Source organism: Equus asinus, chromosome 15, assembly GCF_041296235.1.
Source record: "Equus asinus isolate D_3611 breed Donkey chromosome 15, EquAss-T2T_v2, whole genome shotgun sequence".
Taxonomy (NCBI): Eukaryota; Metazoa; Chordata; class Mammalia; order Perissodactyla; family Equidae; genus Equus; species Equus asinus.
This window is the reverse complement of record NC_091804.1, coordinates 25607470-25633322: the sequence shown is the minus strand read 5'-3', so window position 1 is coordinate 25633322 and position 25853 is coordinate 25607470. Positions and strand designations below refer to the sequence as shown.

At 37.8% G+C, this 25853-nt stretch overlaps 1 protein-coding gene across 6 annotated transcripts in view; it reads right to left on the bottom strand.

The window, feature by feature from the left end:
- CBFA2T2 (CBFA2/RUNX1 partner transcriptional co-repressor 2) overlaps positions 1 to 25853 on the bottom strand; it is a 139616-nt gene that overhangs the window by 84225 nt on the left and 29538 nt on the right. For 3 of the 6 annotated variants that reach the window (XR_006514109.2, XM_044748478.2, XM_044748479.2), the window contains exon 2: positions 14880 to 14909. The exons of the other annotated variants lie outside the window; for them this stretch is intronic. Coding sequence is in view for 2 of the 3 variants with exons in the window: in XM_044748478.2 (XP_044604413.2) it covers positions 14880 to 14909 (30 nt within the window). In the remaining variant the exon portion in view is untranslated. The remainder of the gene's footprint in view (positions 1 to 14879; positions 14910 to 25853) is intronic. 6 annotated transcript variants of the gene reach the window in all.

The following is a 25853-nucleotide window of genomic DNA, read 5'->3' as shown; positions in this document are numbered from 1 at the left end:
TGTTTGTCAGTCATGTTGTAGGTGCACCACTTCACCCTTTGTGCCCACCCCCCACCCCACCTTTCCCCTTAACAGGGAAATTTTTAAGGCTCACTATTTAACTATATTAAGGAATTATTTTAAACTTTTTTAGGTATAATAATAGATTTGTGATTCGTTTTTATGAAAAGTCCTTATCTTTTAAGAAATATACACAGATATATCTATGGATAAATTTATATGCTGTCTAGGATTTCCTTCAAGAGAAGACCAATTAGTGATTATTGTAGCTGGATGTTTAAGTACATGAGGCTCCATTTTTAGGTCTGTTTGATATTTACCATAATACAAAGTTAAAAAAAAAAAGACATTTCTTTAAACAGTGTGCCAAATTACGGGTGAAGTTGGCAGATGGATAACGACAATTTTTTTTAAGTAAGTCAGACAAAGGAATTAAAGTCTGTAATGAGGTTTAATGTGGTACCAACATATTCATTTACCTCAACAGCCACATTAGGAATTGATACATCATCAAGTTTTCAAAATAAAGGATGAGGATGGGGCTGGCCCAGTGGCATAGTGGTTAAGTTCGCACACTCCACTTTGGCAGCCTGGGGTTCACCAGTTCAGATCCCAGGTGGAGACCTACACACAGCTCATCAAACCATGCTGTGGTGGCATCCCACATACAAGACTGGCAAAGATGTTAGCTCAGGGCCAGTCTTCCTCACCGAAAATAAATAAATAAATAAGTAAGTAAATAAAGGATGAGGAACCAACAGTGCAATAAAACAGGAATAGTGAACACAACTGCTAAGTTGGTTTCTTTACAAGAGAATTTGTGTTGATTTTTAAAAAAATTTTAATGTCCTCCTATAGGAGAAAACTAGAATATAATCCAGGGCATTACATATGAATTGGAGGTATCAATAAGAACTCATGGTTTTGTATTATATATTTATATTTTTTATGTTAAAAATATGTAGACATAGAAATACATACACCAAACACATATTCGTAACATACACTTCCTATTTGCTGAGAGGGTCTAGAAGCAATGACATCTTGTAGCGATGAACACATCTTACATCTAGATCTTGATTTCTAAACCACATTTTCTTCTAAAACCAGGGCTCCTTGGAGAAATGGCTGATTCAGGGTGGGGCAGGGGAAGTACAAGACAAGCATGTGACATCCTGTACAATAAAGTAAGACTGCTCAGAAATGATGGGCACATGTCGAAAAGACAATGAAGTCACTTGGAAGGGGTTGCCACTGTCATCTGCGGGATAATCTGAGCATCAAAATAAATGATAATAATGAATTGAAGCATAATATGTAAAATAAAAATTAAATTTTAAAAATGAATCAATCAATTGGGGCCGGCCCCATGGCCGAGTGGTTAAGTTCGCGCGCTCCGCTGCAGGCGGCCCAGTGTTTCGTTGGTTCGAATCCTGGGTGCGGACATGGCACTGCTCGTCAAACCACGCTGAGGCAGCGTCCCACATGCCACAACTAGAAGGACCCACAACAAAGAATATACAACTATGTACCGGGGGCTTTGGGGAGAAACACGAAAAAAATTAAATCTTAAAAAAAAATTTCTTGATTTTGAGAAAGCATCTATGTAAGAGAATAAATCGTTTTCAAGAAAATCTATATTTAAGTATTTAGGGGCAAAAAGAACATACTTCCACTTACTGCCAGAGTGGTTCAGAAAAAATTATATATACATAACACACACAGAATGATAAAGCAAATGGAGCAAAATATAAACAAGTGGTGAAGAAGAGTTCCTTTTATTATTCTTGCAACTTTGTGTAAGTTTTCTATTGTATCAAATAAGCACTTAATCGAAAAGACAAGACATTCCCATTCACAAAAGAACAGTTTGAAAATTCCTCTCTGAGTATCAAGTGAACACGTGCAGCAGGCCATGGAGTTCTAATGAGGATCCTTATGACAATCTCTCCTTTGGTTTCTTACTCTGATGATCATGACTATTACCATGATGGTTCTCAACATTAAGTTATTTTATTTTATTTATTTATTTTTGTGTGTGTGAGGAAGACTGGCCCTGAGCTAACACCTGTCGCCAATCTTCCTCTTTTTGCTTGAGGAAGATTGTTGCTGAGCTAACATCTGTACCAATCTTCCTCTATTTTATGTGTGACGCCGGCACAGTGTGGCTTGAGGAGCCATGCTAGGTCACTGCCCGGGATCCAATCCTGAGGATCCTGGGCCACCGAAGTAGAGCGCGCAAACTCAGCCACTACACCACTGGGCCAGTCCCAACATTAAGTTATTTTAAATTGTTATTTTTAGTCATGTAATGTTCATTTTATGGACTACTGGTGAAAGACAAAGTATAAGAAACATGCATAAAGTAAATATATAATTAAATATAAATTAATGAAAAGCATAAAAATGATTCTACAAATATGCTTGAGATGCAGACCTTTGAGTTGGATTCATTAGATCAAATCTCTCATCCAGCACACAAAGATGACTCTAGATCTTCAAACAATGATGTCAAAAAAGTAAAAATAAACATTGATGCTTACAGTCAATCTACTTTTCACTGTGGATAGTCTTTACTTGCATACTTGGAATCTTCCTTAATTTGTCATTTAAAAACACAAAAATATTATATTTCATTTCAAGCATCAGGTTATAAAAAGATTGTTTTCTTAGAAAACTTAACACGTTATAAAATTTTAATCTACACTTTACCCAAAAACCAAAACAATCTTTTATAATATACAGAACCATGTTTTACTTAAACAGAAATGTAAAGTTAACAAAAGTACAAGCATACTAAATTTGGGAAAGTAAAAATATATAATATTACTAACTAATAAAATAATTATAACCATCTTAAAGATTGTATCTTAAATGAAAAATTATTTTAAGATCAGTCTTTTTAAAATCACCTCTTTAACATCTACCATACAAAAATGAAATCATCTAAAGAAACCCTTAGGGACAGAGTTTGCAAGATTGCATAATGAGAGTTTTCAAGTCCAACAAAATGACTATTTACAGCATTAGGAGATGATTATTTACAGCAGGGATCAGCAAACTACAGCCTGCTTACTGTTTTGGTAAATAAAGTCTTACTGAAACAGGACCATGCCCATTCCTTTACATACTGTCTATCTACAGCTGCTTTCCCAGGACAACAGCAGCGTTGGGACAGAGATCTCATAGCAAACAAAGCCAAAAATGTTTACTACCTGACCCTTTACAAAAAACTCTGTTCAACTCTGATTTATAGCAGTAGAGTATCTTTAGAAAGACTCAAACGCCTACTGTGGGCCAAGCATTATGCTAAGTGTTGGATATATAATAGTGAACAAAAATAACAAGGGAGCTTGCAGTCTGTTGGAGAGAAAAGTAATCTAATTATCATACAAATAGATAAATAAGAAACAGTAAGTGCTGGAAAGGAAACAAAACAAGGAAAAAATTAAGCTAAGGGCCTCACATTCAGGGAATGGAGAAAAGATTAGTGAGGAGTGCATTATAGGGGTATTCTCTGGTGAAGTGAAACTTAAATGATGAGACGTGAGCTGGGTTTTTAAAAAAAGAGAGAGATGCAGAATATTTCAAGTATTTCAAGCAGAGAGAACAAAATGTATGGGAAAAGGCATGGTTAGTGCAAAGAACTGGAAGGAAGTCGCCATGATTAGACAGGATTAAACCTGTAGAAGGAAGATGAAGTGGAGTTACAAGCAAGGGGACAGACCACACAGAACTTTGTTGAGGGTAGTAGGTGGACAACAGAGGCCAAAGTGTCTCAGTTTCTACATGTGAGATAATCTTGCCAACTCCTCCAAGGACAAAGGCTGTCTCATTTACCTTCGGTTCCCAGGGCTTGCTTGCTACAGTGTGTAATAGTGCTCAAGAAACATTTAAAATTTGATATATACAACTGATGAGAAAATGAAGTGTATTCCTTTTTAGGTCATCTATAGCAAACATTTTAAGAGAAACTGATTTTCTCTTATAATTCAACAGAAAGAACCTGGAGTAGCTGTTCTGGTTAAGCCACTAAGTGAATTATCTAAAACATTAACCCTCTCATCTGGCAAATCAGAGGCCAGGAGTAGGTGTTAAGTGAGGTTTCCTACACCTTTCTTTCTTTCTTTCTTGTTTAAACTTCTTTCTTTGTTTTGTTTAAAATGATCCTCCATGTAGTCTAGTAATGACATCATTAAGTTAAATAACCTGAAAATAAAACAGAGGTTTGAGGCTCTCCAGAAACAAGATATTCTAACTTTCCAATTTACACAACATTGTATAGATTCCTGTCTTATTAGTTATTAAGGACTTTGTAATTTGCTTCATATACTTAACATTACAAAGCTTGGAAGAATTTTGTGTCAACTTAGAAAAAGAGAGAGAAGCAATCAAATTCACAAATGATCTTGAAAACAAAACTGAAAAACAATTCTCTTGATGTTTGAGTCATCAGCCCTTATGGGACACAAGGCAGACTGCAGCAGCTGCGGATCAACATTTAAAATCAAGAACTCAATTTAATTGTGATAGCAGATTTTTAAAAGTTGATGGGTCAGAAGCACAGAAAATAAATGAAGCAGGAATTTTCATTTGCTAAAATAAACCAACACATAATCCATATTCTAAGGCATGAGGGATGATATCCAGTTATTTTACTCAAATCAGACTACCAATCGATTTCCTTCACTATGAACACTTCTGTCAAATAAGCTCTTCTCTACGCACCTGGAAAACCATCCACCTTTAAAGATTTATCTCAAAGGTCTTTCCTTTGGGAGAGCTGATTCCCAAAGCAAGCAGGGTTGCTAACAGCCCATCCTCATGCTATCCACGTAGCTTGACAGTACATAATACCACATTGGTACTTAAGATTTTCAGGTATTTGGTGACTGAGTCTCCACTACTCTTCTCTGAGGGCAGGAGGGATGTCTTGATCACCATACTCAATGCTTATTTGTTGGATAAATAAATTAACATATCCTATTTGTTTAAAAAATAAATTTTACAGACTCAAACTATAGAACATTAGCTTTAGAAAGAATCTATTCCAACCTCTTCATTTTAGTTATAGGGCAGAGGGAGGATAAGGTCTGAAAAGTTGAACTAAATTCCCCTTAAATATGATGTATTCAAATCAAATTGTGTTCTCTTCAAGAATTTTTATGGGAGAACTACTGTTTTTGAAATGGCAAAAACTTTTAATAATTTCAAGACTACTTTGCTAATAACTATTAAAAATTACTAACCCAGAACTGGTTTTCCCAAACATTGTTACCATTTTTGCTACCCCTGCCCTGACCCAAATAAGATCTCATTCATCCTAGAGGTATATACCTATTTGGAAGGACAATGTAGAGCATTACCTTTGTCAAGTTATTAGGATCTACAGCTTTTACTATCTTTCAGAAAGTTTTACGTGAATAACAAAACTGGGTGTCTAAATTCTTATTAAGCTTTTAACTCAAGTATTTATTGAACCCTATTTTATAAATCTAAAAACAAATAAAGCTGGTGTTTTTGATGTGCCTAAGATCATTAACATGAACCCTAACTAACAAATTCAGTGTTCTATCTCCTGCTAGCCCCAAGCTCTCAGAACTCCTGAACTAAAGATGTTGAAAGCAGCAGCCATCTAAGTGCCATCTGCAGAGATGTGCTATACTTGGGCCTCTCCTTTAGGGTGTGTGGGGGGGAAAACCCAACATTTAAAACTAACAGTTTAGGGGAAACAAAAAAAGAAAAAGAAAAGAAAAGAAAAGGGGGGGTTGGCTCCGGTGGCGCAGCAGTTAAGTTCGCACGTTCTGCTTCTCGGTGGCCCAGGGTTTGCCGGTTGGGATCCTGGGTGCGGACATGGCACCCCTTGGCACGCCGTGCTGTGGTAGGCGTCCCACATATAAAGTAGAGGAAGATATAGGCACGGATGTTAGCTCAGGGCCAGGCTTCCTCAGCAAAAAGAGGAGGATTGGCAGCAGTTATCTCAGGGCTAATCTTCCTCAAAAAAAAAAAGTTAAAAGAAAAAGAGAAAGGGGGGCCAGAAAAGCAGGGATAAAGAAAAAAAGAACAGTTTTAGGGGCCAGCCCTGTGGCCGAGTGAGTAAATTTGCACACTCCACTTGGGTGGCCTGGGGTTTCGCCGGTTCTGATCCTGGGCACAGACACACTGCACCACTCGTCAAGCCATGCTGAGGCGGCATCCCACATGCCACTACTACAACTAAAATATACAACTATGTACTGGGTGCTTTGGGGAGAAGAATTAAAAATAAATAAATAACAGTTTTATTGAGGTATAATATACATACCATAAAATTCATCTGTATTAAATGTACGATTCAATGATTTTTAGTGACTTTATAGAGTTGTACAACCATCACCACAATCCCATTTTAGGATACTTCCTTTGTTGCAAAAGATCTCTTATGTCCCTTTTCAGGAAATCCCATTTACATCCACCACCCCAGGCAACCACAGTCTGCTCACTCTGTCCCTATAATTTAACCATTCCAGGATACTTCATATAAATGGAATCATATGTTGTCTTTTGCGTCTGATTTCTTAGTATAATGTTTCCTCAGAAACACATTGTAGCGTGTGTCAGCATTTATTCCTTTTTACTGCTGAGTAGTATCCTATTGATGGACATACCACATTGTGTTTATTCCCCAACTGATGGGTATTTGGATTGTTTCCAATTTTAGTTATTGAGTAATGCTGCTGGGAACAACCCAGTAGTGTTAAAATGATTGTTTTTAATAATTTTGCCCAGTTTTATCTGCTTTTCGGGGAGAGAATTGCCAAGCTCCTTACTCCACCATTCAGGAAGTTCTCAACCAAGTTTTTGAAAATGGTAATTTCTCTTGATTATTTTGAAAAGATTATGCTCTTATCAGTAGTCTGTCAGATATTGATGTCATGTCTAGAAAGATTATAAAAACGTACACGTAATGGTCTCCTAGTACTCTCAGGGAACTCATTTTTAGTTGTTTCTTAAGTCCAAATAGAATTTATTCTGATATATACATATATATAGAAAATTTGAGGTTGAAAAGCCTACAATGAGTTTTATTAAGATAAGTATACTTATTGCTGAAGCTCTCTATTATCCAGAAGAAACTAAAGTCCACAGACCACCCAATTAGTTAAGAAACCAAAATTCCCAATTCTCAAGGTAAGAGTGAACCTACAGGTGAAGATTAAAATTCACAAGAGGCCTAGCACTAAGACACAACTAGAATAATCCAGAGATATTACTTTCCTTATAAACTTCCCACTTCATATATTTTGATTATTTCTTCCTTTTACTCTTCAGGAAAGTGTTTCTAGTTTTACACCAAAAGTTAGTGGGAAAATATTCACTTCATAGAGATTTTTACAACTAGTTTTGCTGGAATCCCTTCATTGAAAAAGTGGGCATGCCTATACAGATTTTTATATACAGCCAAATTAACTTTCTGCCAAGCAGGCTTTTTATTTCCTGTCTTTTGACAAAATAGGAAACATGAAACATAAGAAAAATTTAAACCATTCAGGATTTCAAGCACACAATCAACATCTGTTGGAGACACAAAACATTAAGATTAAGAATAGTTTTCTAGGGGCCGGCCCCATGGCCGAGTGGTTAAGTTTGCGCGCTCCGCTTCCACGGCCCAGGGTTTCACCATTTCAGATCCTGATCGCAGACATGGTACTGCTCATCAAGCCGTGCTGAGGTGGTGTTCCACATGCCACAACTAGAAGGACCCACAACTAAAAAAGGAATATACAACTATGTACTGGAAAAAAAAAATCTTTAAAAAAAAAAAAAAGAATAGTTTTCTACTTCTATAAAATAACTATAAAACCGACAGATAAATGTATAATTCACAATCCTGCTGGAAAACCCTACAAATTCTTCACTTCATTCTAATTATTCCTGTGCATTTTCATAGAAATTCTTACTTTTACCATGCCCACTGAAAATTCTCTTAATAAGGCGTGATATTTCACACTTTTAACAAATTCTGGCTCTGAAATGAAACTAAACAGAGAGGCAATGTAAACTTATTTTTCTTTGCTCTTACAAGTGGCAAACTTGTAAGAGCAAAGAAAATACACTAAAATAGGCGACAGCAAGCTAAAGTAATTTCAGAGTAAACAAATAGAAATTCAAAATTCATATCAACTGAAAATTTCTTTTCCTTTAGTTTTTTAGAGTATGGCCACAAAGGCCAGCTTTTATAAGAAATCATTCCAAATGTTCTGGAAAAAGGAAAGAAAGTGTGTCAGTCACTAACAGACGGACATATTAGCAGTCCCCATTAAAGTTTTATGTCAAAGTAACTATCTCCTCCCTCAGATAAACAATTTAAGAGGCAGAAAAGTCAGTCTTATTATTATTTCCCAATTATTAAAGTGTCTACCACACGGGAAGCTTGCACAGAAGACACAGGCCTTGTAGGACATTTAACAAAACATCCTCCTACAGTAGTGTTTTCACTATTTAAAGTGGCACATGGCAGATTATGTTAACAGATTTATTTATTGACTAAGTCTAATCATATTTCCTCAGTTGGCATCAATATGATATCTACTATTTACATTTGCTTCAACACTGGATATTTGTTCAAAAGTCTTCCATATTTGATTTCTACCACAGAATTTTGGGCTTAAATGAAACTTAGGATTTTTTTTTTTTTAAGATTTTATTTTTCCCTTTTTTCTTCCCAAAGCGCCCTGGTACGTAGTTGTGTATTCTTCTAGTTGTGGCATTTGGGATGCTGCGTCAGCATGGCCTGATGAGCGGTGCCACGTCGGCACCTAGGATCCGAACCGGACAAACCCTGGGCCGTTGAAGCGGAGCACAAAAACTTAACCACTCAGCCAACAGGGCCAGCCCCTGAAATTTAGGATTTTTTAATGGTAGACTGCAAAAGGATGAAGAACCCTAATGAAAGCTAAAATCATTTGGTTTGTGAATCCCATTCATAAACCAAAGAATTTGCTCTTTATTGCAAGGAAATGGAACATTTTGTAATTAAGTGTTCCACAGCAATGAATTAAGATCCAAAGCAACCTAGAGTATTTTTCAAAAATTGGTCATATCATCACCTTTTCTGGTACATGACTTTTCTATTTCAATGTTTTATAGTTTTCATTTGATTCAAAGCTCAACTGAAGATAGCATTCTTTTTAAGAAATAAGGCTTCCCAAACTTTAAATGCCAATTATTTCACAAAGACTTTAAATTACACATATTTAAATTAGACAAAAAAATACAGGAAAGATGGATAACTTCATTTGGAGAAAGCAAACCACAAACTGTGAACTTTATGAGTGCAGGGGCTACCTTGCTTCCTATTCGATTTATTTATTCATTCATTCAACAAATATTTATTGAGCATCTCCCATGTGCCTGACAATGTTCTAGGCAATGGAGATACATCAATAAACAAAATGGACAAAAACCCCTGTTCCCTTTGGAACTTACATTCTAGCAAGGAGAGACAGACAATAAACAAAATAAGCAACTAAATACAGTTATGTTAGAAAGCGATAAGCTGGTAGAGAGGCTAGGGAAAGCAGAGTACAATTTTAAATAGGGTAGCCTGGTTGGCCTCACTGAAAAGGGAAGTAAAGAAATGAGCCATAGGACAGGTAGAGAAAGAAAAGTCTAGGTAAAGGTCCTGACACAAGACAGGGACTCTCAGAGTATTCATGGAACTGCAAGAAGATCTGTGTGGCTTAAGCTGGGAAAGTAGTAGCATATGAGTTCAGAGAGGTCAAGGTGGGGGGTGGATAAATCACAGAAAGCTTGAAGGTCAATGAAAAAACTTTGGTTTTATTTTGAGTAAAATGGGAGTCATTAACAGGGTTCTATGCAGAGAATTTATAAGACCTGACTAAACTGGATCACTCTGGCTATGTTCAAAACAGATAGTGGGGCAAGAACGGATGCAACAAAACAACTAGCATGCAACTCCAATAAGCCAGGTCAGAAGTGTTGGTGCTTTCGACTTGAATGGGAGAAGTAAAGTTAAGACGATATTCAGATTCTGTATATGTTTGCAAGACGAAGCAAACAGGATCTCCTGACTGATTAGATGTGGGTAATGAAAAAAGAAAAAGTCAGGGATAACTTCAAGGTTTTTGGTTAAAGGCTAGGTAACAAAACAAAAAATAGACAAACTGGACTTAACAAAAATGTTTAAATTTTGTACACTGAAAGACACTGTCTACAGAGTAAAAAGGCAACCCACTAAATGGGAGAAAATATTTGCATATCTTTTATCTGATGTGATAATATCCAGAATATACAGAGAACTCCTAAAACTCAACAACAACAAAACAAGCAACCCAATTAAAAAACGGGTAAAGAACTTGAATAGACATTTCTCCAAAGATATATGAAATCCTTATGCACTGTTGGCAGGAATGTAAAATGGTACAGCTGCTGTGGAAAATAGTATGAAAGTTCCTGAAAAAGGGGCTGGCCCCGTGGCTGAGTGGTTAAGTTCGCGCGCTCCACTGCAGGCAGCCCAGAGTTTCTTTGTTGGTTCGAATCCTGGGCGCCGACATGGCACCGCTCATCAAACCACGCTGAGGCAGCGTCCCACATGCCACAACTAGAAGGACCCACAACGAAGAATATACAACTATGTACCGGGGGACTTTGGGGAGAAAAAGGAAAAAAATAAAATCTTTGAAAAAAAAATGAGAAAAAAAGTTCCTGAAAATAATTAAAAATAGAATTACTGTATGACCCAGCAATTAATTTCACTTCTAGGTACATAGCCAAAAGAATTGAAAGCAGGGTCTTGAAGAGATATTTGTATACCCATGTTCATAGCAGTATTAGTCACAACAGCTAAAACATGAAAGCAATCCAAGTGCCCACTGACAGATGAATGGATAAGCAAACCGTGGTATATACATACAATGGAATATTACTCACCATTAAAAAGGAAGGAAATTCTGCAATATATTACAACATGGATGAACCTTAAGGACATTATGTTAAGCAAAGTATACCAGTCACAAAAAGACAAATACTGTATGATTCCACTTATATGAGATACTTATAGTCAAAATCATAGAAACAGAAAGTGTAACTGGTGGTTGCCAGGGGCTAGGGAGAATGGACAAGGGGAGTTATTGTTTAAAAAGTACAGTTTCAGTTTACAAGATGAAAAGAGTTATGTGATGAATGGTGGTGATGGCTGCACAACAATGTGAACATATTTAATACCCCCGAACTATATACTTAAAAATGGTTACGATGGCAATCTTTATGTTATACACATTTAACACAAGAAAAATAAATTCAATGATAACTCCAAGGTTCCTAGTTAAAAGCTAGAGCTGAGGAAGATCAAAGGAAGACACAGTTTGAGGGGGAAGATCAGAAATTCAGATTTGGACATTTTTCAGTCAGAGATATCTATTATACATCCAAGCAGACATGCCATGAAAGCAACTGGATAAACCAACCGAGAGTTCAGGGAAGAGATCCGGGCTGGACATATAAATCTGGGAGTTGTCAGCATATAGATAGTATTTAAAGCCATGAGATTTCATGAGCTCACCAACAGAACGAATACAGATAAAGACAAGAGATTCAAGTACTGAACACTGGGCAATGGATAGCCCAATGTTAAAGAGATCAAGAAGAAAAGGAGGAAAAATCAAAGGAAATGGAAAAGATACAGTGAGCTAGGAGGCGAAGCAACAGAGTGTGGTGGTACCCTAGAAACCAAATGAAAAGTGTTTCAAGAATTAAAAATAATCAATTGGGTTAATTGCTTTAGTAAGTCGAAAACTAAGAATTGACTACTGGGTATCCTCACCTCCTAGGAAGGTCAGACATATACTCATCATAATAAATATGTGTTCAGTGAATAAACAAAGCAAAATATTATAATTAATCATTATTTCAAATCCTCTTTAATACTTCTGAAAATGCACTGTTGAAAATACATCAAACTAAATATGTACTAATGAAAGATTTACTTTGTCAAATTCATAATTCTTCTACAAAAAAATTTTGGTTCTGGACTTTCAGATGATCACAATTAAAATTGGGAATTGTCAGTGCTTTGTCCCATGGCTACCATTACTCTAACTGTCTTCTACTTGGTAGCCACAGGAACCTTCCAATGCTGCACACAGGAAGAGCCGTGGTCAGGGAACTAGTACCTCATCTGTCACTCACTTTTCCTTTCTGAGCCTTCATTTTTTTCACCTACAAAATGAGTCTCCCTATGTTTCCCTCTAAGAATGTCCTGTCCCTCGGATCCAGTTCGAAACTTCCTTCAGATTCAGCTCCTGCTAACTTCCCCTCAGACTTCCCAGGCCCTCTAGTCCCTCTTCGTCTCTCTCTTCCGTGAACTCCAGTAATTTACTTTCACAATACACAGATTACTCATTTAGTCCTACATTACATACTGCCTCGAGTGTTCTCTTAGCTGTTTTATGTGTCTGTCGTAAGCACCCTCGTTACATCAGAAAATCTTAAGTACATACTTGTTTTGTATTTGCCTACAATTCCTAATACAACAATACATCAGTAGAAATTAACAATTTAATGGGGCAAATTAAGAGTTAGTAAGAAAGAACTCTTCTGTTAGTTCCTACAAAGACTGGAAGTATCGCTTTCTGTAAGACAGCCATGCTTTAGTCTATTTTTAAAAGACATATGGGAGTAATGACAAAACTCAAATCCATATATGTCCACAATTAGCTTTTGGCATAGGATAACTGAGAGACTAATCAGAATTTTAAAAAATAAAGTCAAAGGGCACCTTAAACTGAGGGTGCAAAAAGTTCTATAACTCACAAAAACCTACAGAATACTAATTAGCTAGGAACAAAATAAATCTAGTTCTTGACAGGTTTTAAGGTCATTTCTCCTAGCAGACCTACCAATGATTATTGGTTTTGACTGACCATTGATTTAGTTACTCAATCAAGAAATCATACTATGCTCTCTGAAGAGTAAAGAGGTACTGGGCTAGATGCTGGAAGCCATATGGGCCAATAGCCCACCTGCCTAAACTCTCGTGAGGAGCCTGTTAATATGCATGTTCCCAGGCCTGTATCAGACCCAATGAGTCAGAATGGGGAAAATGGGGGTCCAGGAATGCAAACTTTAACAAGTTCTTCAGATGATTCTTCTATACACTAAAATTTGAAGAAATTATGGCACTAAGAGATGCAAAGATAATTATGACAAAGCCCCTGCCTTTAATATGACTGTAATAAAGAAAAGGATAAATGCACACATACCACCAGATATAATAATTTGACATAGAAAATAAAGAGTACCAAAAGTAACAAGAAAAGTCTCTTCCAGCTAGGCAAAAAACAAGACAGGCTTCATGCAGAAGACAGGTGGTTTTTGAGTTCAGATGAGTCAGGAGAAATGCACTTCTAACAGAGGAAAATATAAAGAACCAAGACGACAAAAAAAGAAAACGAAAAAAACGGTTTCATGCAGGGAACATACCAAAGTGGTAGGGCATCAGCCTAGGCTAGGCCATAGGTATAGGCCATTCTGTCTACCACAATCAAGCCACTGCTTGAGCAACAGGCAGGAACGGAACTCAGCTCCAGCCTTAAGAAGGCCCAGACCTAAAGGAAACTGAGCCCTGCTTCTCTTCTTTCGTTGCTCAGCTAAGTGAATCATCAATTTCAAGTCCCTTCCAGGTACAATCGTGCATTGCTTAACAGGGATACATTCTGAGAAATGTGTCATTAGGCAATTTCATTGTTGTGTGAACATCACAGAGTGTACTTACACAAACCTAGATGGTACAGCCTACTACACACCTAGGCTATATGGTACTAATCTTCTGGGACCATCATCATATATACTGTCTGTCACTGACTGAAACATCGTTATGAAGCAAATGACTATACCCAGAGTATAATCTAAGAAAAACGACCAGCCAATCTCCAGCCAGTGTTAATGGGGCAGGTGTGTTGATTTCCACTCACATTCCACACCAAAACCATGAGTCTAACCTTGGCTGAAACTGCTTATAATTACTTGACCTCTCAACAACCGCATAACTCTGCCACCTTTAGTATCCTCAGTGCCAGACCTCATTCCTGACTTTAACCCACCACCTAAATTAAAAATATTAGCCGTTAAAGAGATATCTAATCAAAGTTCTTCATGGTCCCACGCGGAAAGCTACATATCAGTTGGTGACTGGTTCCAGAACCCAGATCTCCTGACAGCCAGCAAATTACTCTTCCCAGTGTCCCACAGTGTATCTTAAACTCTAGCTCTCAGCAATGTTCAAATTGCTTTATTGACTTATTAGAGCCAAAAGTTTTAAGCTAGCACCTCCTACGTGCACAACTCTAGGAGTTATTTTTCACATTATGTTCTATGTGAATAGTGCCCCCTAGAGCACAACTCCAGAATACAATGTGAAGAGGGATCAGGAGTCACTGACCAGCCCTATGACAGGTGTTTTAACAAATATCCTGGATGTCAAAATTTTAACATCCTTTATATGCAAAGCACTAAGGAAAGGTTTAATAGCTTAGAATGATCACTGTGGATATTTAACATGACAAATAAAAGTAACCTGTATCATCTTTTGGTTTTGAAGCCCTTTATTTTAAAATGTTAACTAGTCCAATAAATCTTTTCTCAATAAGCATGGTCTTCGGACAGAAATTCTTAATGGAACCTGAAAAGTCTTAAGCTGTTTTTTAAATGGCATGTTATAAGGGCTGTTTCTCCATGCATGCTAATCAGATTAACATTTTTAATACACACATATATATATGTATCCCTTAAAGAGGTACTGAACAGTCTACTTCAGCTGAAACACTGCAATTTTTTAAATGTTTACGAAGCAGCACTGAGAGAAAAAATGGTTGACTTACCCAAACTTCCATTCTGTTGTATGAATGACTCTGATGGCCAAAATCAAAATTAAAAAAGAAAAACGTTAACTACTATTCTTTTAAAGCTATCTTTAATCAGATAAAAATACTTCTATCATTCCCATTATATCATATAAAATTCAACTTATTTCTCTCTGAAACTTTAATCTCATCCAAAAAACAACAAAGTTTACAAAGCATTTTGTTGTACTGTTTCTAATTAACTATACAATCAACTAATTATTTTGGCACTTATGATACATCTGTGCTAGGCATTTTGAGGAATACAAAGACATTCAAAAGAGTCCCAGTCCTTAAATTTAAATGTCAACAGAGATGTAAAGAATGGAAGGAACTGAGTAACTGAAGCAGACTTCTTTGACCCTGAAACATGAGGAAGGATTCAGAGGACCTAAAAAGCAAAGAGGGTATCCCAAGATGGGATAACAGCATAAATAACAGCGCAGAAATAGGATAAGCAAGGAAGCATTCATTCATTCACTCACTCAGTGCTCACATTAGAACCAGGCTAATTATTTACTGACTACACACATTGTGATTCAGGCATACACAGTGTGTTCCAGGCATAGAGCTAGGATTACTATTTTCTTTCTTCCTTCCTTTCTTTCTTTCTGCTGGGGAAGATTCGTCCTGAGCTAACATCTGTTGCCAATCATCCTCTTTGGGTTTTTTTTTCCCTCCCCAAAGCCCCAGTGCATAGTTGTATATTCTAGTTCTAAGTCCTTCCAGTTCTTCTATGTGAGCCACCACCACAGCATGGCTACCAACAGACGAGTGGTATGGTTTCATGCCTGGAAACCAAATGAACCTGGGCCCCCAAAGTGGAGCACGCCAAACTTTAACCACTAGGTCATCAGGGCTGGCTCGCTATGTTCTTTCTTTTAATCCTCACAACATACTTTGAAGACCTTGCGTTATTATCTTCCTACAGATGAGCACATAGTACCAAGAGGTTAAGGACCTTGCCCAAGATTACATGAATATTAAGTGGCAAAGTGGAAATTCAAACCAAATCTCTCAAGCTCAACTCTGATGCTCACCTCCTATCTATTATTTTATGAGGAGAATGCAATGGAATAAGTTGGACTGGTGAACACAGAGGTCAATTATTAGCAAGAAGGGAAAGATCCCAACATGGAGGGATAAGTAGGTTAAGACTTCATGTAAGTGCTACCTGGGAACCATGATATGGCCTTGAACAGAATGAAACCAGTGTTTACTGAAGACAAGTTTTCACGGCTACAGCAAGACAGATGTGAGAGAAGAATGTCTAGTATTAGAGATACTTGCCATTAAGTGATTAAAAAAAAAAGAAGAAGATATGATATGATAATGGCTAGGACCAAGACGATAACAGAGGGAATGGAAAAGGACAGAATCTCTGAGACAGTGACAAAATATAAAAAATTGGTTATAAGTAAATAAATAAGTGAGAACTGGTAAGAACTGAAACAGCCTATTTGCAGATGGTGTAGACAATCCAAAGGAATCTACAAAAAAGCTATTAAAATTAGTGAATTTAACAAAGTTGCAGGATGCAAGATCAATATACAAAAATCAATTGTACTTCTGCATGATAGCAATGAGTAATCAAAAGATGAAACTAAAAACAGAGACAATTACAATGGTATCAAAAATTGTGAAATACTAAGAGATAAATGACAAAGAATTATATAAGACCTGTACTTCAAAACTTCACAACATTGTTAAGAAAAATTAACAAATGGAGAGATATACTATGTTCACAGATGGGAAGATTCAATACTGTTAAGATGCCAATTCTCTCCCCCAAAAGATTCAACGTAGTCCCAATCAAAATCCCAGAATGCTTTTTTGGGGTAGAAATTGACAAGCAGATTCTTTGTTTGGAATGCGAAAGACCTAGAACAACCAAAACAACTTAGAAAAAGTGTACAGGGGGCCAGCCCGGTGGCGCAGCAGTTAAGTTCACACGTTCCGCTTCGGCGGCCCGGGGTTCACTGGTTCAGATCCCCAGTGCAGACATGGCACTGCTTGGCAAAAGCCATGTTGTGGTAGGCATCCCATGGATAAAGCAGAGGAAGGTGGGCACGGATGTGAGCTCAGGGCCAGTCTTCCTCAGCAAAAAGAGTAGGATTGGCTGCAGTTAGCTCAGGGCTAATCTTCCTGACAAAAAAAAAAAAAAAGAAGAAGAGTACAGTTGGAGAACTAACACTACCTGATTTTAAGTTATGGTAAATCAAACCCTGCAGTATAGGCATAAAGACAAGACAAACGTCAATGAAACAGGTCCAGAAACAGACCCAGACAGATATGGACAACTGATTTTTGACGACAACAATCCAGTGGAGAAAGGATAATCTTTTTGACACTGCTGCCGGAACAACTGCATATTCATTGCAAAAATATGAACTTTGAAGTATATCTCACACCATATGCGCTAAAAATAGATAATAGACCTAAATATAAAAGCAAAACTATACAACTGCTAGAAGAAGGCATAAAAGAAAATCTTTGCAACCTTGGATTAGGCAAACATTTCTTAGATATGACAGCAAAAGCACAGCCCAGCCCGTAAGAGAAAAAAATTGATAAACTGTACTTCAAAAAAATTTTAGGGGCTGGCCCCGTGGCCGAGAGGTTAAGTTCTCACGCTCTGCTGCAGGTGGCCCAGTGTTTCGTTGGTTCGAATCCTGGGCATGGACATGGCACTGCTTATCAAACCACGCTGAGGCAGCATCCCACATGCCACAACTAGAAGGACCCACAATGAAGAATATACAACTGTGTACCCGGGGGCTTTGGGGAGAAAAAGGAAAAAATAAAATCTTAAAAAAAAAAAATTTTAAAGCTTCTCCTCTTCAAATACTACTACTAAGAGGGGAGCTGATGTGATGGCATAGTGGTTAAGTTCACATGCTCCTCTTCAGCAGCCCAAGGTTCACAGATTCAGATCCCAGATGTGGACCTAGCACTGCTGGTGAAGCCACGCTGTGGCAGCATCCCACATAAAATAGAGGAAGAGCGGCACAGATGCTAGCTCAGTGACAATCTTCCTCAAGCAAAAAGAGGAAGACTGGCAATAGACGTCAGCTCAGGCCCAATCTTCCTTAAAAAAAAAACCAAACAACAAACCACTACTAAGAGAATAAAAAGACAAGCCAGAGACTGGGAGAAAATATCTGCAAACCATGTATCTGATAAAGGACTTATACCCAGAATATATATATGAAGAACTCTCAAAACTCAATAAAAGAAAATAAACAACCCATTTGTTTGAATGGGAAGAGATTTAAACAGACATTTCACCACAGAAGATACACGGATGCCAAAGAAGCACTTAAAAATATTTTGGAGGGGCTGGCCCAGTGGAGCAGCAGTTAAGTGTGCACATTCCACTTGGTGGACCAGTGTTTGCCGGTTTGGATCCCGGGTACGGACATGGCACCACTTGGCAAGCCATGCTGTGGCAGGTGTCCCACATATAACATAAAGGAAGATGGGCAGGGATGTTAGCTCAGGGCCAGTCTTCCTCAGCAAAAAGAGGAGGATTGGCAGCACTTAACTCACAGCTAATCTTCCTCAAAAAAAATAAAATAAATAAAAATAAAATTAATTAATTAATTTAAAAAATAAAAATATTTTGGAAAAACTGGGGCCAGCCCCATGGCTGAGTGGTTAAGTTCATGTGCTCCACTTTGGTGGCGCAGGATTTCACCGGTTTGAATCCTGGGTGCAGACATGGCACTGCTGAGGCGGAGTCCTACGTGCCACAACTGGAAGGACCTACAACTAGAGTATGCAACTATGTACTGGGGAGATTTGGGGAGAAAAAGCAGAAAAAAAAATATTTTGGAAAAACAGTTTGGTAATTTCTTTAGTAGTTACATATGTACTATATGATCCAGCCATGCTAGATATTTACAAAGGTAGCTTTATTTGTAATAGCCAAACACCGGAAAAAACTCAAGCATCTACCAACAGGTAAATAGTAAGCAAATGTGACATATCCATACAATGGAACACTAGAACAATTAAAAGGAATGAACCACAACTAGGAGGACCCACAACTAAAAATATACAACTATGTACTGGCGGGACTGGGGGAGAAAAAGCAGGGGGGAAAAAAAAGATTGGCAAGAGTTGTTAGGTCAGGTGCCAATCTTTAAAAATAAATAAATAAAAGGAATGAACTATTGATACATACAACACCTTAAAATAGTTATACTGAATGAAAGAAGACAGACGAAGGAAAAAAAGAAGGAAGAGAGGGAGGAAGGGAGGGGATATATTCAGTATGACTTCATTTATATAAAATATGAATATACACAAAATATGTAAAATTCCAGAAAATGCAAACTAATCTATAGTGACTAAAAGCAGCTCAATGTTTCCCTGGAGATGGGGCAGGGGGAGCATGAGAGGGACCAACCACTAAGGGGCGCAAGTAAACTTTGGGGAGTGACTGATATGTTCACTATCTTGATTGTGGCTTCACAGGTATATCCATGTTAAAACTTATCAAACTGTATACTTTAAATACATGTAGTTTATTGTGTGTCCACTATACCTCAATTTCTTAAAAATTGAAAGAACAAAACAAAGTATATGAAAGAGGAAAAAGTGATAACAGTTTAAAAAGAAAGAGTCAGGAAGAAGCACTGGTTGTCCAGGACAGGGTGGGTAGATCCCGGAGGATTCCACGCAGTTTGAAACAGTTGGATGTGAGAAGACAGCGAAACAAGCCAAACGTCATGTGTAGGCAGTGAGAAACACAGATCTGAAACACAATCATTCCTTGAGAAACAGCAGAAGACTGAGCACAAGGCAGAGGAAGGTGCCAAGTTAGCTCAATACCTCATTAATCTATAACACACTATTTATGGTGCATTCCCCTTGGCCTGTCAGCTTTTTAAAATGCAAAAGTCAGACTTTTCTCCTGCCTTATTTCACTGATAAATACAGCTGAAACAAGAGATCCAGACAAAGACCACATCCTCTCACAGGTTCTGCCCAGACAATCAAACTTGGGTCAGCTTGCTCTGAAATGGCATTTCTCAAAACAATCTAACACACCTTGGGCTTGTATAATTCATCTTGACAATGAGCATTCAAGGAGATACACAGTTTAGCAGAAAATATCTTAAACTGACCTGTATTTCTAAATTGCTTAAAGCAAGATGGAAAAAAGCTCATCCAAAATATATCTTGTGTTATAAACGCAACAAAAATGTCACGTTCTAAATCTAAATAGCCCAGTGAAAAGAGCTAATAGACAGCTTTCACGGTTATCTGGATCCGGGATCCAGCCCCCACCCCCTTACCCTACCATTCTACAGTAAACTCAAACCTACCTTCTCAATAAAACCTTCCTAAGTTCCCTCTTCACTGTGCTCCCTTGATAGAACTAACACTTTTCTGCCCTCATAACTATGCTTGAACAACAGCACTTAGTTCCTTAAGTAAGATATTAGAGGTTAAGTACTGTCTTATTCATCACAAAGCCTCAACACAGTGTTCTGTACACACTAGGTGCTAACACAGGGAAAAGAGGAGTTTGACGGTTAAGGCCAAAGGTGACAAGACATAGAGGCCTGGAGACCAAACCCAGGGTTCACCAGAGTCCTGGTTTCCCTTCAGTAAGTGTGGTAACTACAGCTTACTGGGTCTAAGGATAGGTACATGGGGGTTCACTACATTATTCTGTTTACTTTGCACATATTCAAAATTCTCCACAATAAATTGTTAAAAAGTAATAATAAAGGGTAGGTGAAAATATGATCAAACCCTTTTTGTTCTTAATTTCCTACCTTTGAACATTTTTTTCCTTTTTCCTTCAAACTTGATCTTTTCCAGCCTCCCCCTTTTGTTGTCAACAGGTCCACTGGGTCATTAGCTATTTAACAAATGGTGGTTTGGAGGATAAAAGACAGACCCTTTGCACAGGCAGTGGAATTCCAAATGCTAGACTCTTGGCTCCACAATGTCTGATTCAGAAGAACTGCTGGGAGCTATTAGTTTAGCTCGCCCACCCAGGCATATGAAGACTCCTAGAGTTCCCTTTACACCACTCCCATATGCCTTTCATTTATGCCTACACAGTTTTGCGATTGTATGTTTTTGTTTAGCACAAGAATGAATCAGACCCAGTGTGACCACAGAAATTATTAGGAAGGTCCGAGGATAAGGAATCCAGAATGAAGCAGTTTCAAATGTGGAATTACAACACATCTGAACTTTTTTCTAGTGGGGCAATAATCCAACAAAAATGCATTTTCAAAATCCCCAGACACAAGATGAGGAGGATATACAGTAACAGCATGTGAGATGCATTCTGGCCTAAATGAGAGCATTTGTCATTTTGTAAGCATTTCTTGTGCTTTCCCACCTCTTAGCCTTTGCTAACATTCTCCGCTATATCTGGGACTGCGGCCTAGGTCATATCTGAATCTCTATTTTCATTAAAAAATTTTTTTTAGGTATTACTGCTTTCTTCTTTTTCGATACAAAGATACTGGGAGTAATCTTATGCCTAGTTTGTTTGGTTTTTTTTCTTTCTTAACTCACAAAGGGAACAAAGTAAAGGGGAGAGAGATGGGAAAATTTCCTGCAGTAATTGAATTAGAGCTGAAAGGATGGAAGCTTATTTAAAAAAAAACATGAATGTGAGAGAAATGTCATAATATGAAAATAACTGGGCCAAGGGCACTGCAAACTCCCAGTGGGGAAAGGAAAAAGTTACAATACTTCAGCCAACTGGTGGCACCATGACCCAGGATTTGGTCTTGGATGGAACAGATAGATTAAGTTGGTCCTGGGGCAGACAGCCTTGATTCTTGCCCCAAAGAGGAGACATGTAAGGAAGGTTGAACAGTTACACATATACATAACTCTGGCAAAAAGGTGTATAGCAGCTCAAGAAACCACTTATAATGAACATCCCTGATTCCACACACAAGAATTGGGGGAAGACACATAACTTACACTTGAGTCTAAGATTGATAATAAAGACCTCATCTGGGAACCTCTGATTCAAAGAAGAGGGAAAAGCAGTCAACCAAATAAATCAAGCCAGTCTGAAGGCTCTGGATTCCAGTCATGATCTGCTCTTCTTTACATCACTTTGAAAACTATCCTTTCAAGGCTGGTTCAGACGACATTTTCCACATGCAACCTTTACTGATCATCTCCTTTATTTCATTCATATGTCCTCATCCTAAGCTGTCTTACTTAGTTACTTGGGTTCACAGGCCATACACCTCTCACAACGTATCAAGTTTCTGAAGATCTGGAAAACTCGTCTTAGAAGAATTCCTAGCTCTCTGCCTTTCATGAAAAATATGCTAAATATATGTGCTTGGTTTTCGAAATCTGGACAAATCACAATATCCAGAACTCAGAGGAATAAAATTTGAATAACCAGAAAACACTTGCTATAAAACATATACAAGTTAAATGTGTATAATCATCGTATCTAGGCAATCAAGGAGAATAACAATTTTTAATAAGCATTCTGGATTTAGCAAACTACCAAGTCTACATACAGAGAGCTGGCTTAACATGGTCCCACGGTCTTGTAATGTAGCTGAGGACTTGAGCAAAAGCCGCTTACTGACAATTGAGCCTATAAAATCAGGAAACACTGGAATGATCACACACTCAGATAATGACAGGTGGAGAGATCTGCTTAGACCGTCATTCAAATGCACACCTGCACTCACTTGAGTATGTGGCTTTGCAGCCCAACTCTTACCCTAAATACTGCATGCAAGCCAGATGAGGAAGATGTGGAACTAGCAGAACTTTCCAGGCCTTCCGATCACAAAGAATAAATTCCTCTCAAAGTGGTGTTCAGAAAACAGTCCTCCTCACATGGAAATATGGCTTAAGATATACATTTCCTTTATTATAACTCAGCAATTCCACTCCCACATATATACCCAAGAGAACTGAAAACATACACTCATATAAAAATTTGTACACAAATGTCCACAGCAGCACTATATGTAAGTCAAAAAACTTGAAACAAACCAAATATCCATTCCCTGATAAATGAATTAAGTAAAATGTGGAATAGCAGATTCTCATTATTCATGATAGTTATGGTCTACAAAGTTGCTGCAAACAACGAATTAGCAAATATTGAATCCTTGCTCCTAGGGGAAACAGAAGGTTAGGTTCCTTCAAGCCCCTAGTCACATTTTCATCAACAGATCAATACATAGCCTTGTTTTAAGTGTTTTTGTTCAAAGACACCTTATTTAAAATATATTGTGGACTCATTAACATTGAACTCATGGCCAATAACAATATAACTTATTCCTGAACAAAGCATATCTAATATACATTTCCTCCTTAAGGCACATCCCAGTCTTCTCACTAGCAACACTAGAATGCGTAAGTTTGTAGCATGCTCATCTAGGCAAGTTCCAGAAGAAAACAAAAACAACAACAAAGGAAGAGACATGTTACCAATCACTCAAGAACCCAAAATCTGGGGCCAGTCTGGCGGTGCAGTGGTTAAGTTCCCACGTTCTGCTTTGGCGGCCCGGGGTTTGCTGGTTCAGATCCTGGGTGCAGACATGGCACTGCTTGGCAAGCCATGCTGTAGTAGGCGTCCCACATATAAAGTAGAGGAAGATGGGCACGGATATTAGCTCAGGGCCAGTCTTCCTCAGTAAAAAGAGGAGGATTGGCAGCAGATGTTAGCTCAGGGCTAATCTTCCTCAAAAAAAAACAAAAACAAAAACAAAAACCCACAATCTGAAAGTCCTGTAGTTATTCCAAAGCTATACCCATCTATATGGTTACATAAGCAACAGAATGAGGAAACCACTTCACTGTTCAAACCCTCAGATTCTGGATTTGAGCAACCTTTTCAAGGATCCAAAAGTCACAATATGAAAAAGAGAACAAAAGGAGGAACTTTAAAAAGTCATCTAGACCCACAACTAAGATATACAACTATGTACTGGGGGGAGCTTTGAGGAGAAAAAGCAGAAAAGGGGGGAAAAAGTCATCTAACGGTCACCAAGTCCACCTACGTTCCACATCCTTCTTTCCTATACAACTAAGAATTCAGCCCACGTGACTCATGGCAGAACATGAGTCTTAATTTTAAAATGAGTTTTAATTTTTTTTTTTTTAAGATTTTATTTTTTCCTTTTTCTCCCCAAAGCCCCCCGGTACATAGTTGTGTATTCTTCGTTGTGGGTCCTTCTAGTTGTGGCATGTGGAACGCCGCCTCAGCGTAGTTTGATGAGCAGTGCCATGTCGGCGCCCAGGATTCGAACCAACAAAACACTGGGCCGCCTGCAGCGGAGCGCGCGAACTTAACCACTCGGCCATGGGGCCAGCCCCGAGTTTTAATTTTTTTAATAAAAGATCTTATTTAAGGTTTATTACGAAACATTCCAATTTTTATTAAATACCAACTGTGTGCCAGGCACTGAGTTACATGTAATTCCCTGAATCAAAAAATAAAAATACCCTGTACATATTTTTAGCGGCCTTAAAACTGAAGTCTGCTCCAAAACTTACCTGAGACAAGTGACAATTGTTTAAAAAAAAAAAAAAGACTAGGAAAATAAATTAGCTCTTAAACCAAAAGATTCTTCAAGTATCAACTCCATGTAAAAGCAGCATACCTCTCCATAGCTCCTCTCTCCTACTACTTTCCAATCCCTCTGCTTACTTTATTTTTCTTCAAAGCATTTATCTGCACCTGGGGTTTTAAGTATATATTTGTTTGCTGTCTCCTCACTAGACTGTGAACCGTATGGGAACAGGGACTTCATTTTGATCACTGCTCTATCTCTAGTAACTAAAACTATACCTGGCACATAGCAGGTACTCAATAAATATTTGTTTAATGAATAAATTATGCTCATGAATAAAGTCAAATACTCAAGATGTTTTTCTCTGGCTTCCTTGCAGAACAATTTTTATAGAATTTCACTTTAACCTTAAACATAAGAGGCAAAAATAAGAAACGACCATGCACTAGGCTTCCTTCATTTTCTTTAAAATTCTTAACAATGCATTGTTGTTCGAATATAATGGATTCACTTATAGTTAAGGGCCAGGGAGATGAGCTGGTATGGTGTCCTTGCTTAGAAAAAGACAGCTGTGTATATATAACTCATAGTTTTCATAGCAGTTCCTACTTTGCCTCCCTTGCTTGGAACCTCATCAGCTTCCTATTTATTGTGCTTTTGCTCGGGCTGATATAATTTCCCTTTATCCTCTCATTCTCCTATTGATCTCCTATTGAAATGCTGTCCACATTTCTCTCTCAAACTCAGGTGCATAAATAGGAAGTTAACCGTAAGTATGACAGGGCAAACTCCTAGCTCCTTTCATGCAGCCCAATGCTATGATGATTGTTTCTGTAACAGCATTGTAACACAGGTTCATTTTTAGTTTGTAGTCCCAGTTGAGCTGAAATTATGTACAGAACTGGTTGCTCCCTACATTAAATTGGCTCACTCACTTTGCTATTTCTTTGTAAAATATCACTGGATTTGATCCACTTTTTCAGAATTAAAGTTACGTTGAGTTTTAACCCAACTCTCCAAGGAATGCCCTGGTACTGAAGAAGTATTTTCTCTGGGTCTTATTTTTCTCATCTGTGAAACAGGTAGGGACAAGGGTCATGAATGCTTTCTAGTCTCTCTTCCAAGAATCTATGATCCTGGAGTCTATATTTCCCTTTATTCTTCAGTGCATGGGATGTAGGACCTTTATCCTGCTCTGTTTTGCTAAATGAAAGGCCCTTTTGCTTACTTCTCAGTTTTCCAGAGAAGAGCCTGCCATAAACTAAACATACATATTGCCATGTTCCTTACAAGGAACTCTCTCAGAGAAATCAATACAATGAGATGGAAATATCCTCAAGTAACTAAAAATAAAAACCAAAACTAAACTAAAAAAAAAACCTTAAATTATCTTTCTCAGTGTCAATCCACTAAGAAC